This window comes from Sceloporus occidentalis, unplaced genomic scaffold (assembly GCF_023333645.1).
Source record: "Sceloporus occidentalis isolate IW3139 unplaced genomic scaffold, rSceOcc1.0.p SCAF_17, whole genome shotgun sequence".
In the NCBI taxonomy this organism is placed as follows: Eukaryota; Metazoa; Chordata; class Lepidosauria; order Squamata; family Phrynosomatidae; genus Sceloporus; species Sceloporus occidentalis.
This window is the reverse complement of record NW_028316997.1, coordinates 16,234,978-16,251,817: the sequence shown is the minus strand read 5'-3', so window position 1 is coordinate 16,251,817 and position 16,840 is coordinate 16,234,978. Positions and strand designations below refer to the sequence as shown.

Here is a 16,840-nt window from a genome sequence, read left to right as displayed (position 1 = left end):
TCACTTGGTTCTGCGATTACACACTCAATTTTTAAGACCTTAAGATTAAATACAAGGCGATAAGAACATTACAGTCATCATTACGATGTGACAGCTATCACTTAATAGCTGTGTCATTAGGCACCTCGTATTTAAGCTTCAAATGCATCCCGGCAGAATGTTCTATAATTGTATATGCCCGTTCATAGCACATAGAGAACTCTGACAAGCATCAAGAAAGATGGACATCCACTAGCGTAAACCCGGTTTATATATAGTGAAAGAGGAAATGTATAGTCACGCTGCTCAAGCAGTGTCTGATAAAACCTCACAAAATATCGGGATACATTAAAAAGAATATTTATGCAAATAGTTTGTACTCCAACCGTAGAAATTATTAGTAAGCCTCCGATAAAACATGCTGCTCTATTGTGGACATTAATTGACAGGGCCACCATCAGTACTCTAAGGTCACTGTAAAAGTGTAAAGCCTGTACCCCATGCCCCTCCCATCAGTCCACCCCATTTCTATTCCACCCATTGCTCCGCCCACATCTCACCTATAACCCCGCCTTAGGATCCTCCCATAAGCACACCTTATGGTTCTGTTGCACAGTCTCTTCCCATCATCCTGCTTTAGATGGGCCTGTTAGACCAGAGTTGAGCCTATGGTAAGTGGCACGTGGGTGCAGTGTTTCTCCAGTGCCCCTCATAATTAACACACATACATACTAACACGTAAACTCATAAGAAAGACGACTGAGTTGGAAAGAGTAAAAACACCTTGTGTTTGGTATTTTTCCGGAGGTGAGAAAGGGTAGGGCCAGTACAAGCAGTGGGCAGTAGGCATGGTCACCCTGCCCCACCTGAATGACCACCTCGCTGCAGACAATTGCAAGGTGGCCGCATGGGAGCTGCAGTAAAGGTCTGTGCAGTTGCACAGTTGCAGTCATTGATTTTATATCTCCCTGGGTTGGCCAGGGGATATCAGAGAATCCCCAGATCTGGCCAATGATCCCTACCAGCTGAAAAATCCTAAAAGTGCTGTAGCTACCCAAGACAGTGTCCAAAAATTGGGATGGTTCTGCAAAAATCAGGTATGATATACTCTTTCTGCCAAGATCAGATTCAGTGCACTGGTCGGGTTAATGACAATGTTAAAGTGTTTATGCATGCAATATAGTAATTAAAGTTGTGTATTACAGAACGTTGGACTGTTGTTTAGTGCTCCTTTCCTAGTTATTACAATTCTCAGTGATAATAAAAAGCCATGTCTCTTTAGCAAATTTTCTTAGTTTTGTCATTCTATATAAAGTTATCCAATCCTCACATTATGTAATAAGGTAGAACATTAAAGACTAAAAGGTTACAATAAAATTGCCTGAACTAATTATATATAAAATGTTCTTGAGTTGCTTTTTCTTGTTACAATTGTATGTGCTCATTATTAGGCTCACCCGAAGGTGACCTTGAGGAAACTAGAGCAGTGGAAACCAAACATTAGCAGGTTGTTTCTGTAAGGTAACAATTAGAATTTTTTTTAATATTATAGAAATTACATTTTACACAATTGAACTATAAATTCATATTGTATATAAACATGCAGTGACCTGTATTGTGACCTGTGAAGAGTATGAGTTCTATGAAACAATCATTATGTATCACTGATATGACAAGTCTGTATGAGCAAATTAAAATAATAATTACCTTGATGGCTACTAACTGGCCAGTTATGCATTTTACTTCCCTTTGTGAAGTGTGGATTTTATTTTATTTAATCATTTCATGTTTTTTGTATATATTGTGGATTTTTTCTTTTTTCGATTTTTTCTTATTTGTGTTCTGTGTTAGTTTTTTCCATCTGTCTTATATATTTTTGCCTTTTATATACGATATATATTTATATAAATATGGATTTTTATACTTATACGTTGTCTTAGCACTGTCTCTTTTTTGTTCACAATCATGAAAATATTATTAACTTGCATGGATACGTAGAATTTCTGGTCTGTTTGCAGCCCTTGACACCTCTAGTATCATTTTAACTATACTTTTCTCCTGTTTTCTCAACGGCTAACACGGTACAAAACCTTTTTATCATCTTGACACCTCTACTAAGAGAATCTTGAGAATATGCATAGGGTAACCAATCTATCATACAAACCTTTATTATTGTGTAGTAAGGTATGCCAGTTATTCTTGGCTTTCAATTTCAGTTATTTAATTTAATTGTTTTCATATTACATTACATAGCATAATATAATTGATCATATATTAATAATTAGATATTATGATTGAAGGTAACAAGCTTGCTGACCATATACAATAACAAGCCACCTGACAAACCCTGCATAAGTACTCCAAATCCAGCTTGATATATCAAGAGTATAGTAATGGATTGCCACTGTCTGCTACCCCACTTAATGTTCATTGTAAAGCCTAGTTTACAAGTTCTAGAGTAACAATACTTACATATTACTAAAACTCTATAGTAATACAGCTGAAGATTTTTAAATTTTATATGAACATTCCAAATGCGAGCGACATGGAGGTAAATAACAAAATATAGTCATTAATTTGGATAAAATAATTATAAAATGGATTTATATAAAAGATTATATACAGTATATGTATATATATATACATACACATACACACAGCAGATTAGTTCCAATAGTCTTACAAGCCCAGCTGTCCTTGTGAAAGTCAAAAAAATCCAGATCCAGTTGGCAAGGAACACACAACCATTGTAGTGATATATACATTATAGTGATGTTTAGGAATTTTAATATAATTACATTTATCCTTTTAAATATTTCCATAGTATCCTAAAAAAAGTCTCTTTTTTTCTTATGTTCTAATGAAGTTATTAGTACCCACTTAACAAAAGCTAGCATATTATTTAAAACACATGGAAGCATTTGTTAATATCATCAAAACAATAACATTTCTTAATACCATGCCAAATTTTCACATAAAAGGGAAATTTAGAAGAGTTTGAGAAGATATTGCAATATCAATCTAAATCTCTTTCTCTACATTGGAACATTTTGCTATTAACCTAACTTGTAGAAAGTGGTAATATTTTGTGCAATATCATCAGTAACGCTCTCTCTTTAATAAATGTGCCCAATGTAGTATGTCTAATTTACTCTTTATCTACTGAATCAATACTGCAGGTCAAAAGGAGCAAAGGTCATATAATAGCTGTCATCTACAGATAAATGGCAAGTGTTAGTAAACTCATTATTGCACAATGACTGATGACAGTGTACAATTATTTTTTAAGCTATGCTCCTAAAACTCAGCAAAAGTTTAATCTCCATATCATGTGTGCCCAATTTCAAATCAATAACAAGCCAGATGCTTTTCCTGAGTAATATAAAACAACAAGTGCTTGCACGAAATTCTAGAATAACATTTTAAGAAACAGTTATACCAGAAATAAATGTATTTTGGATATGCATTAACAAAATACGTTTACAGAATAGCAGAATATTCGTTCTTTAAAAATGTATTTTCAGTCCAAGACCAGAAACCTGCATAGGTAATAATGCAACTCTGGGCACAATGCTTATTAATACACAATATTAATAGGTTTATTATATGTGCGTTGGAGAAATCCAAAGGTTTTGTCATTTATAGGTACATAAGATTCATTGACCACGTTTCTCAACTTTCGGGAGCAGTTTCTTATTAAGACCTCTGTATCCTGATACATATTAGTCCATGGATATGTTCCCCAGAACAACACTGGTGTCAACACGGGTGTCACTGGTGCCATGGCTTAAGAAAGATCCCATAGTAGGATCGAAACTCTACTTTTCAAAAGAGCTGAGCTTGATCCTTATTTGTTTTCCATTGGATCTGTTCCCTGAGTCTCTATGTGTGGTCAATGAATTGGAATGCATTGGCCATTATACTATTTCCCAAATCCAATAGCTAAACAGCTATCAATAACACTGAAAGTAAGAGGCAGACAAATGCTATGGTTTTCTCATATTGGAAGCACAATTTCTAGTACACTTTGATGCCCAAACATTTCACAGTAATAATTCTGTAATCATGTTAAATTCTGTCTCATTCATAACTTTTGCTGGGAACACTTTATTTTCTTAGGACACTAATGTAAGCGCTTATATGTTGTTGTCATAGAAAATGAAAAGGCTTTTTAAATGTTTCCCTGCTTTTAAATTGGACTTTAAACAACATAATGATCATCACACTTTTACTTAGTGTGGTCCTATAGTATAGCCTTTTGTTAGCAGACAGACCTTCTAAGGTTATTTACTTAACATACCAGAAAATGCAATTAACATTGTGTGGAACCACAACAGGGTGATTTCCCATTTGATTGGCAGTGGTTATAGAAATATATACTGCAGGGCTGCATTTAAATCCTGGTATATGGGCTTGATGTTCATACTGCTTAAATTTAAATAGAAATGCTTAAAATTAAGTTTTTTCAAACATATTGGAAAACTAACCACAGTTAGTTGCTTTTCTCTCTCTTCATGTAATACCAAACATACTTGATATTGATATCAGGGCTCTATGGGTGCCATACCACCACTTCCAGGATTCCTAGTTCTTCTTTGCACTTAATGACTTTGGTTGTATGTTTGGGGTTGACGTGCTGCATGATAAAATGTGATGCCTTCCTGTACTTTTCAGGATTGAGACCATTAATTCTGACCTACAAACACTTGTATAGTTCTCCAGCCCTTTGGCAAATGTTGACTCTTCAGCCCAGAGCACCTGCTGCCAAATATCTACACTGCAGTTCCTTGTTTTTTTCATGAATAGTTGAGTGGATTGGCCTTGTTTCTATGCCGGAGGTATGGCTTTTTGGCCGCGAGTCTTCCATGAAGACTACTTCTGATCAGTCTTCTCTTGCTGAGCTGATGGCGCTGCTGTACTTCTTCCTACTGTGAAGGGATGTAGTCATGTTGTGTGTTTCATCTAGTGCGCTTAGTTTCCTTGGAAGACCACTGCGTCTACGGTCCTCAACATTGCCCGTTTCTTTGTCTGGAGTCTGGACAGAACATCTAGAATCCCCTGTGTGCCTTAAAATTCTGTCTGGGAGAGATCTTGCTAATGCAGTATAACCACCTTTTATCTTGTTGCTATACTTAGGCTTGCCATAGTGTATGAGTTTTGACATTAACATCATTTGAGATCAGCAACCTTACATTGTTAGTGAATTTGGGTGCTGCTCATCCAATTGTATTCCACCTGCACAGCCTTTTCTGTTTCAGTTAATGATGTTAATGTTTCAACCTAGATATTAAATGGATGAACATTAGCACCTGTTTGGTATAATTGTTTGATCATACACCGAACTATACACAATGTACCTAGAAGAATTGATGTTGTTTGGGTATTTACATCAAATATTGATTTGATTTATTATTTTCTTATCTTGACTTTGCATTTTGTTAAATGCTAAAACTAATCTATGAACATGTTTTTGAGAGCATTCTTACTTTACAACATTTTTTCACAATTGCCTAAAACACAGGTACAGTAATTAGAGAGAAAGAGAGAGAGTTTTTATAAATAACCTTACTGTTGCTTTCCATGTTAATGTTTCTTTTTATTTTGCAAGCAGGTAACTATATAGTTTGTCTTACAGCAAATGTTATTCTTGCTGCGAGAAGAACATACATTGTTATTCTAAAACATATACAATTTACATAGTGTGCTGTGGAAATATTATCCCTTTTTCAGTAATTAACATTGTGGTTCTTATCTGTCTGAGCAGATGAAGTGCATAGTAGAATATTTTTAATAAGATTTAATTTATTTCTAACATCTGTCCCAGGGTCTACATTTCAAGCCTAAATATTACCATTACTGATCAAGATTTAACATCTCTTTTAAGATGGGTTTAATTTTCTCACTAATTTGCAAGCAGGTGTTTTATGTGCTTACCCTAAGTAAATCAATGTAATTAATCTTCGAACTACATCAATCACAAAAATAATAAAAAAGTACCCAAGCTTACACTGACATATATGAGGGGCTTATTGTTTTGAACCGTGTACCCCAAAAGACACATATACCCCAACACTCTAGGCTGTAAATGAATTAATGAAATCAAAATATAGCCAAAATCATGTAGTGAGGTGATGATAAAGGAATTGTGGTGTCATTATTTTTTCCTGTGAAGTTATTATAGACATGGCAGTTTTAATGTGTGTTAAACACATTTATATCTTAATGCTCATGAATATTCTATACAAGTTAAGTCTAATAGACAGAATAATGATATGATGGATAAATCTGCCAAATTCGGTTCAAGCGATTTGGGAACATTTAGATCTTCTCATAAAGAATGTTCCGCCAATGAAAAAGTGTTGTTTTTTTCTACAAATGGATAGCTATAGCCTAAAATGAATGTATTTTTAATAAAAACATTAAAACATATTAACATATGTTCTTATATTAGGCAAAGGCAACCTCTGTCCTATTTGAGGTTATATGGGCAACCTCTATCACCCTCAGCCATTCATGATTGAATTTATAACCCTCTCATCTCTGCCAGTGGTGTAATAGACCTGTTAAAATGTATCCTATTTGTGCCAGAAGTGCAGCATTTCCATACAGTACTCACAGGTGTAAGGTAATTTGTATTCCATGTTATTTTAATGACTGTAAAGCACCGGTTACACTGATAGGTGGTTCATTTAAATCACTTAATCCTTTCTTCTGCTGAGCTTTTGTCTCCTAATGTGTGCTGAAAAATGCAATTGTTTGGGAATGTCCTACACAAGTACTTGCATTATTCCATTTACATCCTACAATTTTCAGTTCTTGTCTAAAAATGGATTTGCTTTAAAAAATAACACTTGCCACCTGTTCACAGCCAGTGAAGTGAAATATTAAAGAGATCAATTCCCTTTGTGCATAACAAATATGTATATATTCCAACATAGCTGTACATGAAGCCTTTGTAAATATGTAAATTAAGGTTTAAAGGTCTAAACTGGGAATCTCTGTTCAGTTTATATTTAGTGTATTGAATACTTTATAAATTACCTCTGCCCCCAACACATGTACCTCTTAATTGTGGGAGACAGTATTATGTGAGATGCCATTGGAATTTCTGGCATTGTTTTCATCTGTGTCATTAGAAAATAACTTCATTAAAAAAAAAAAAAAAAAAAAAGAAGAAGAAGAAGAAGAAGAGCATCCATATAATAATGGGAGTATATCAGAAAAAAGGAGGAGGTATGACCCAGGACACTAGCAATGAATGTTTGAAGTACCAATTTATTAGTGATTTTCTTATCAATCTTTAGGTTCTGTTCATATCCCAATCAGCAACATTGCAATTAGACAAAGAAAAACAAAATTTGAACTCCATACCCTGGTTATCTGAGGACAGCTTGTACTGTGGGCCAAGGGGAAAGGCAGGTGAATATAACAAAAGGGCACAATACACTGATTTAGGTAGTAAAGATCCACCCAATAAGCAGCCTATGATTAAAAAAAAAACTATATAGCTATACCAAAGGTTAGTACTATATGTATCATACAATAATAATAGTAAATAAGTTAATAATAGTCACAATTTCCTAACTGCAATACAATTATATATTTAAGTGGGTTAACTAATATCTAATCCATTGAGGATGATGGACATTGTAGTCCAACACTAGGCAGAAGGTTAGCCACATTATGATCAACATGGATTCTTTAAAATATAGGTAGGTTGGAGTTCCTGTGTCCTCTCCAATGGTATTTTTTGCAAAAAAACTGTAAATCTGTATCATACAGACTAAAGCATTCATAAATTCTGTGTATGTTTGCATGGCAGTGTGCACTGTTCTGTCTAGAACTATGTGGCTTTTTACTGTGTTACAATTACTTTTAGCTGAGTTTGTTTCAGAATTGTTCCTGGTTTCAATCTAAAAAAAGGGCTAAAGTTTCTTTGAACAGAAGATAAAGAATAATCAAAAATGTGCGGAATTCTTTCCAAACAGAGCATCTGGCACTGGTGCACACTGGCACACACAGTGTTTTCTGTGCTAGGATACATAATATAGCATCACACTGTTACATATATCTCTTTTTTTTAATACTAAAGAGCATGACAAAATTAGAATAAAAAATCTGAATATTTAACAGTAGTTATATCAATAAGTAGGGATTTGTGTTTTACATTTAAACCACCTAGTGCTTTGGGATTTATGTGAAATTATGGCAATAGAACACCCCTATATTCATGTCAGCCACTATTTTCAACAGGTTTACTTTAAATGGACATAAATAAGTAAATAAGACATACTTTAATTAAGAAGGGAATATGTGTCTACAGGCGGTGTATGGTGTCATCCTGAAGAAGAGCACAATGATATAAAATGTGCCATAGGAGTATATGTATACATTATAAAATCATATAGTAAAAAAAAAATATAAACACTCACACAATCTGCTTTTCTTAACATTAACTCCTGTTAAAAGTGAAAAAAACTGCCAGCCAAATAATGGCACAGGACACAGGAAACAGATAAAGCAGGTTATCTCTCAAGTTATTGTTTAACACCCCCCCACCCCAAAAAAACCCAACATATTTTCACATTTTATGTCTCTCAATATCCAATACCACAGAACATAATAATAATAATAATAACAACAACAACAATCACCAAAGCAGAAATAAATAACACCATGAGAACCATTCAATTTGCTATTTGCTGATAATTTCATAGTATTCCTAAATTATTTGGCGTTTAGTAAATTGTTTAATCTAATGAAGCTCTCTGTTGCTGTACCCTTGGAATAAACAATCAACTAAATTGTTTTTACCAATTGGCTGATCATAGTGGAAGCATGAGTTCACCACACCTTAAAGTTAGTTATCTCTCACTGAAATAATGATCATTAGTCTGCTAAATATTGTGTTCCTACAGTATAGCCTTTTGTTAGCAGACCTAAATGAGGCTGTCTCGTTTCCAATAATTATGTCTACAGTCTAATGGAAGGATGATCACTTCCCACTCTGACACTCAGTCACCCTAATGTTTAAATCGGTGCCCAGTCTTTGCATAGATTCTCTCCCAAAATGAAACCCTTCCCCACCTGTGATAGCGGATCATTCCTGTTGCCCCACTGCCCTGCCCACGGTATAACTTACCATGATACTCTTGTCCAGGTACATAGTAGCTTGGGTTTCCTGCGACGTGTAGGGAGATGAGCACCTCTCCCTGCTCCCCATCTCCTTCCAGCTCTCCGTGATGGGTGCAAAGGAAAAAAAAAGGGGAAAACCTGGGGTAATACCCCACTGCTCCGCGTGCAGCAGCACAATACATGATCCCCACAAACACAAGCAAAGTCCATTGTGCGCTGGGGCAGGTGTGCATCTTATCCATTATTGGGGGACCCCCTGAGGAGCTCACACTCAATATACTGCCTGCATAAGAGACAATAACGGAGGTCTTGGAGGGGAGGGGGGAGAAATCAAAGAAAGTTTCAATACATAAAAGTAAATACAAACTTCAGCTGCAAACAGAAATCAAGTCAGATGCACAGATGTCTACTCCCCAGCAGGCAGCATCAGTGCCAGTGATCAGGTTGCTGAAGGGAGAGCAGAAGCGCTGTACAGGGGTCTCACACACACATAAGACATGCCTCATATGCAGATCATGTTAACTGTGCTAGCTGGACACACCCCCGGCAGCTGATTGGTCCGCTATCAGCCATGAGCAGAGAGATGGAACGCAGCCCTGGAAAAAGGTGAATGGCTCGTAGCTGTTCCAGTTGCCACGAAATACTTCGTTGCATTCCACATTCTATAGGGTATGTTTGCATTCTGCTTTCTTTGTGTAAAACTGTTGCTATTTTGCTTGTGCGCAATTGGTACAATATCTGATAAGCTGTGGGGATCGGAATCCTATTTATTATAAAGGTTAACAACAAGTTAAAAAGTAATATTTTTGTTAAAAAAAACTATTGAACTGGAGAAATTGTGGGGTAAACTTTTGGAGCAATTTCCTATACAAGTATTAAAATGTGCCTGCTTTACTGCTTGCAGATTTAGTGAATTGTATTGCTGGTATTAACCTTCATAAATATGAGTTAATAAGTCATAAATTTAATCCTAGGACCATACATCCTAGGACATTGGCACATATTGCAATATATAGGGCATATTTTAGATTGACATTTTAAGATCATGTTCTAAAATTGGAATTATTTTTAAAGGACATAAGCAAAAATAAATAAATCACTAAGAGTAGATACAGCTATATATATATGCCTGATGAAACTTTGAATCTAAGACTTACTGGACTTAGCACTAGAAATCCCAGGACTGCCTGAATAATGTGGGCACCAGCAGTGGTATGTTCTGCCTAGAGAGACAGGTCTGATGTGATTACAGACCCTGAGATGCTTTACTTGGACAGATCGCTTATTGGGGCCAAAATGCCATTCTTTTCTCCCCCTTACATGCCATCTTTACGATGTAGAATACAGCTCTAAAAAGTCATAGTAATTTTTAGAAACTGGGCAAAGTGGAAATGTGCTTATAAACGAAATTGTGTAACTATATATATTTAGATTTTTCAAAATTCTGCAAAAATATCCTTGCCTGAGTGCTATTTGGTATAGGACCAGCCCTGTTATTGTGTAACAAGCCTCAAGGGCCAAAATGGCTTTTTTTGTGGGGTTAACACACCTACATTACACCCTAGCTCTATCTAGAAAAATCTGTTTACTATCATTTGTTGCTTTCTAATAAGTATTATTAAATAAACAACTTCCCGCAAACCCATTGTTTGACGGAGCTTAAGTATATGGTAAACACATTATAATAAAATATAAAAAATTGGCATGGTAGGAAGTAATACATTTGCCCCCATCCTAGAAAAAAGGAGCAGGAAAAATGTGACTTTCTTGAATAACAGCACCATTCCCAATAATGTGTAATTGACTTTTTATAAAGTGTGTATTACCACTGGGAAGATAATTGTTAACCTTATTTGCATGTGCCTACCCAGAATCCCTTGTGGTTGTGAAAGCATCATGAGATTTCTGAGGGAAAAGCAAGCCTTCTGGCTTGTCTGGTGTCTGTAGATGAGTGTTTAATAATACTTCTACTACCCCTTAAATTTTAGTGGAAGGGTTTCCATCACCTTTTACCCACCATAACTTATGTAATGATATCACTGGGAAGGCGTAATAAACATCTCTACATGTGCATAGAAAATGCGTTTTGAAATCTGCGCCTAGTTGCATTTTTCCTTTGTCTGTTGACAGATCTCTTCCCCTGCACCTGAATGTCCTACCTCTCCCAGGGGCATTTGCATTGTTTGCTGTGCTTCAACGTACCCTGCTGGAGGATTGTTTTTATTTCCCGTGACTCAAACTAGACATGATAACGAAAGAGTTAACGTGCGTTGCTTGCCCGATTATGGCATCGCTAGTGTTAAAGGAAAGATGGTTTGAGATTTAAGCTTTTCAGAGCCATGAAGCGCATGTAAGAATGTTCTAGGTAGTTACATAAAGAGCTCGTTGGTGGATGCGCCGTAAATGTGATAACTAATTTGTTGACAAATCCTTATTTATGCAGTAATTTGAAAGCATGTTGTTTGTAGCCAAATCAAAGGCCAAGAAACAGATTTACACATACAGGAGCGCAGCCTTGTTCATTAATATTGCTTTTAAACAAGGGGATAGTGATTTAATGAAACATTAATCATAGCTAATAATATCTAGCATAAAGTAACCTTCAGGGGTTAGTCAGTTTTCTAAAAGGGTGATATGCGTTAGGCAGTGAATGTTGCCGTAGCTGATTCTTTATGGCATTGTGATGGATGTTGTGGTGTCACAAGGGATACACCACATGCATGAGTACTAGTGACAGGGGGAAATGAAGCAAAACTGGGCCGAAATGTCAATCACTGGAAAAAGCCTCGAAACAAATGTAGCGTTCTCTTCCTGTTCCCCAGTCAGCTGTATTTGCTGAATTTTTAAATATGCTAAGCCGTATGGCTTATTTAGGTTTTAGCAGTTTATTTACCGGGTCTTCTTTGTTAGAGAGCAAAATATAAAACTAGTATGGAGGTTTGAAGCTAGGCCATTTATTATATGCGTGAAATTTGTCCTTTCAACCGTTTTACATTTCTACAAGGCCTTGAAAAAAGCTTTTGTGATGACATTGATTGTGAGGTGATGTGTACTTTGATCCCAGTGTGCAAAATTATATACAGTCAATGAATGCAGTAAGTGATGACAACCTTTTCCTGAAGTATGTAAAAAAATGTGAATAGAGGCGAGAGGGGGTTAAAGAAAAAACATTAAGGGGTAGAAATAAAGGTGACAAGAGGGGTAGGGGAGCGTAAATCTGTTACATCGGAGCTTTTATAATAACCAAATAAATTTTTCAAAATATATAACATACGCCTTTTGTTTGGCAATTGATGTAAATGTTTTAATTTAACGGTTTACATCAGGGAAACCGAAATCTGTGGTAAAAGGTGGCAGAATCAGAATACCTCTAACAGACCAGGGCTGTATTCAGATGCAAAAGGAAATTTTTTGTGGCAGTTTCCAACATATACACAGAGAAGCCACATAAGCATGTTGCAGTGGCAGGCTCCTCTTAGAGGCCACTCTTAAAGTCTTCTGACTCCAGGTAACATTTTGACTTACTTTCTATACCCTCCCGCTGTGGAACCTGCTGGCAGGGCCGGCCCAATGCCGCCTGGGGCGAATTTTAAAATGCCGCCCCCCCCATTATCTACCCTTCCTCTCCCTCCGTCCCTGCCGCCCCCACCTTGTACTTACCTTTCAGCAGTCCTGCGGCGAGTCTCCCTGTTCGGTCTCTTCGGAAATCTTCCGGCACTCGGCATTACAAGCCGGCACCGAGACCGAACAGGAAGACTCGCCGCAGAGGAGAGAGAGAGGGGCGCCGAGCGGGTACTGACAGCTTGGTAAGTGAAAACCACTCGGCGCCCCTTTCTCTCTCTTTCGCTTTAAAAAAAAAAAAGGGCTTGGGGCGGCAAAGTGCCGCCCCTTCAAAAGTGCCGCCTGGAGCGGTTGCCCCACTCGGCTCCATTGTCGGGCCGGCCCTGCCTGCTGGCGCTCTATAAACAAAATGGAAAGTAATATAAAATCACCACCATGATCTTGTGGTCACTATGCAGTCCATTCTGAAAAAAGCAGGGGTTAGACACTCTGCTGCTATGAGTGAGGGATAAATCAGGGACATAGTAGACCACAGAACTGCATTTGCCAAACAAGAGACAGGAGAACAATTTGGTATCCTGCACTCATCTGAAAGAGATGTCAACAACACTGACAAAAAATACCTAAAATAATGAAAATTAACTAAATTATTTCATACGGCCCAATGCAGTACCCAATGCATGCAATAATTCAGATATAGTTCAGTATACAGCCCACACATTTACATGGAAAATATGGGGGAAGCACCAATAAAATCTTGCACTTGGGTGTCACGGATAAAAGTAGAACAAAATACTAGCTTTACTGGTCTATAAAAAAGACAACGGGAAATCACTGACTATAGCTGGATGGCTTATCCATTTATCAACATGAAAAGAACAGGCCACAAGAATAACATTAAAAAAACAACTGTGTGCACACTTTCAAAAGCTCAACAGGTCCAACAATTTACCATTCGTGGAGATTATCTGACTTTCCCAGTGTTGGACAATATTGAAATACCTCTTTCATTAATTAGCACACAAAAAGTGTTGAAACTCGTTCTTCTGCTGCTTGACAGCAACACTTTATTATATAACATAAACATATTAATAATTCCCAATATGTATTATTCAAATTGCTTTACATATCAGTATGGTATATATATATATATATATATATATATACACACACACTGGGAACAAAAGATACACACAAAACATTATTTATGGGTGAATAATTATCACACATGAATCAAATTCATACAACAAAGGCATATATTACAAGTATAGTTCTTTGTAAGCCCTAAAATACATTGCACACAAAAACATTGTTAGAAAACCTTATAAATACACATCTCATAAAAAAACATGTATTTTATATTTGTGAGATATCCTCAGGTTATATAAAGGGTATTTATTTTCACTGTGACTGGAATGATCAACTATACCAACTCTGCTGTTCAGGATGGTCATAGTATGGTTCATGTAACATTTATATCTAATAACCTTCTCAGACAGCCTTGAAGAAGGGCTGCTTCTCGGCTGGGGTTTGCACTATGTTCACTAGGCATATATCTAGTGGTGCCCAGGGTACAGGGCCCACAGTCAGTGGCGACTCTAGACACAATATATAGGGTGGGCACACCAGAGACCACAGTCAAACTGGGGGGGCATTAATAATTTCCACCATTAAATCATACCACTGAAAACACACACACACACACATATATATATATATATATATATGTATTGCCAAAAACAAGTAATGTGCTATGGAATGATACTTTTGTTATTGGACAATACAATACTTGATCATTCAACATGGGAAGCCTGAAGCCACAATTTAGTACGACCAATCCTTGAAATCCTTTAAACAACACAATACCTTAACTTTTCCACTAAATGATTTCAGGGCCTAATATTAGTCCCTGCTGCCGATATATATATAAATATATATAGAAACATTAGACCCTGCTGCCGATAGCAGGTATAGATCAACACATTAACACACAAACCCAGCTTTGCATGTATAGATCAATTGAAATTCACTTGTGATCTCAGCACTGAAGGTATATATCAAATAAACAGAATCAGACATACAAATCCTGTATTTGCAGGTATACAATAATAATAATAATATATGAAATGTAGCACTGCAGGTATAGATCAAATCAATACATGGAAACAGCATTGCAGGTATTAATCAACTGAACAAGACATACAAACCCTGTATTTGCAGGTATACATAAATAATGTATGGAAACATAGCATAGCAGATATGGATCTACAGAAGAACACACAAACCAAGCTTTGCAGGTACAGATCAATTGGAATTCACATAAAAACACGGCATTAAAGGTATATTTAAAACCCCCTAAATTACAGGGATAGATCACAGGTTGCACACCCCAACCACGCTGCCCACATAGAACCTGGCCAGCACCCAGATAACACACATAAGATTTGCCATCTTTGTCCCATATACACCCTGCCTGTGCCATCTTGTTCCCCAAGGCTCAAACATCCTGCTAGTGCCATCTTTGCCCTTCCACAATTATACATCTATGATACACACAATCACATTAACTCATGCTCTCCCTCATTCAGACAAATCATCCACATATTAACTCATGCTCTCCCTCATTCAGACAAATCATCCACATATTAACTCATGCTCTCCCTCATTCAGACAATTCATCCATTTTAAGAAACTACATCCCTTGGAGCTTCAAATGAGGGGCTACATGTATTTCTAGGATAAAAGTTGAGTGCACAAATAATGATGGAATATGTCGCTTTGGCTTGAAAATATGTTTTTTCTAACCATAACGACATGTTCATTTGTGTCTTGCGTACTCCAGGTTTGTACTAGAAACACATCGGCCCCTCATTTGATGCGCCAAGGGATGTCGTTTTTGCAAATGTGTACTTTTTGTGCCATAATTTAACTTCTTACGTGAGCAGTAATGCCACGTCAAGGCTTCAACCCTAATTACTGACCATTCACACGCCTTTCATATCTCCATTCACTCACAGAAGCACACGCCATTCTTTCCATACATTTACTCACAGTAGCACACACCATTCTTTCCCCTTACAATCCCAAAGAAATGATGGTAAAGGGAGAAAAAAAAATCACTTTTACAGCAAAAATAAGTTTTGCAGTAAAAATGCAAGGTGCTCCAGGGATGATATGGTTACTCACGTACCGCACAGGCTAAATGGCTGATTTTAATAATATTTGCAGTTCATCAGGATTTCAAAAATTGCCTCCCTCTACCGTTGGCTAAATTTAACCCCATGATCAAAGGGATCATAGGATTAAAAATTAGTATCGGCCATTTTTAAAAAGGGAATGTGACTTTTTATAGCTATATGATCGCTGTGGTAACATTGGCTACCACAGTGATCATTTAGCTAGAATACTTAAACTTTTTTTTTTATTTTAAAGTTAAACTACTTTATGTTTAAATAATTTAATTTGGGGGTCTCTAGGCAATTTTGATCTTTTTTTATCTGCCTTTAGAGACCCCCAAATAATTTTTTTTACATTTTTATTTTTTTTAACTTAATATTTTTTATTCCTTTTTTACAATCTATATACCGTTGGAAAGGTGAGGCGATTACCTTTCCAATGGTATATGTTGGTACAGGCATCTAAGCAGCATGCCCCCATACCTCTTTAACTGACAATTGTCAGTTGTTAATAAGTTGCGCGGTGACGTCATCGCGTCATTGCGCGAGACGTCACCGGGCAGATCGGGTGGCCCCGGTGATGCCCTTCAGTGTGAGGGGCAGATCGCCGGGGTAGGTGGTGATGGAGGTCCACAGACCTCCATCAAGGTAAGATAGTGCTAGTGACGGCATGGTGCCGTCGTTAGCACCTGACTGGGACTGCTAGCGACGGCACCATGCCGTCGTTAGCAGTCAAGGACTGTCCTGGGTGGTTACAAATTCGACGGGGGGCAACAGGGGAGGCAAGGAATAACCTTGCCCCCCTGTAGCGACGCCACTGCCTACAGTGCTTTTAGCCACAATGCCACTGGTTTTGGGGTTGCTATCTAATTCTTGATGGACAGTCCCATATTATCATGATAGGGCCGAATCAGGTGTTCAGCAGGGTGACTTTACACAATGTGGCTTTAAACACAGCAGTGTGCATCTCCATGTGAGAGTTAATGACC

General features: G+C 37.1%; 1 protein-coding gene across 1 annotated transcript in view; it reads right to left on the bottom strand.

Annotated features, from left to right (window-relative positions):
- Positions 1–16,495, bottom strand: part of LOC149302902 (reelin-like) — a 172,798-nt gene extending 156,303 nt beyond the window's left edge. The window contains exons 1-4 of the mRNA XM_089482100.1: positions 16,454–16,495; positions 14,410–14,426; positions 14,260–14,318; positions 9,122–9,271 (exon numbers count right to left, since the gene is read on the bottom strand). Of these exons, the coding sequence (XP_089338226.1) occupies positions 9,122–9,271; positions 14,260–14,318; positions 14,410–14,426; positions 16,454–16,495 (268 nt within the window). The remainder of the gene's footprint in view (positions 1–9,121; positions 9,272–14,259; positions 14,319–14,409; positions 14,427–16,453) is intronic.
- Between the last annotated feature and the right edge of the window lie 345 nt (positions 16,496–16,840).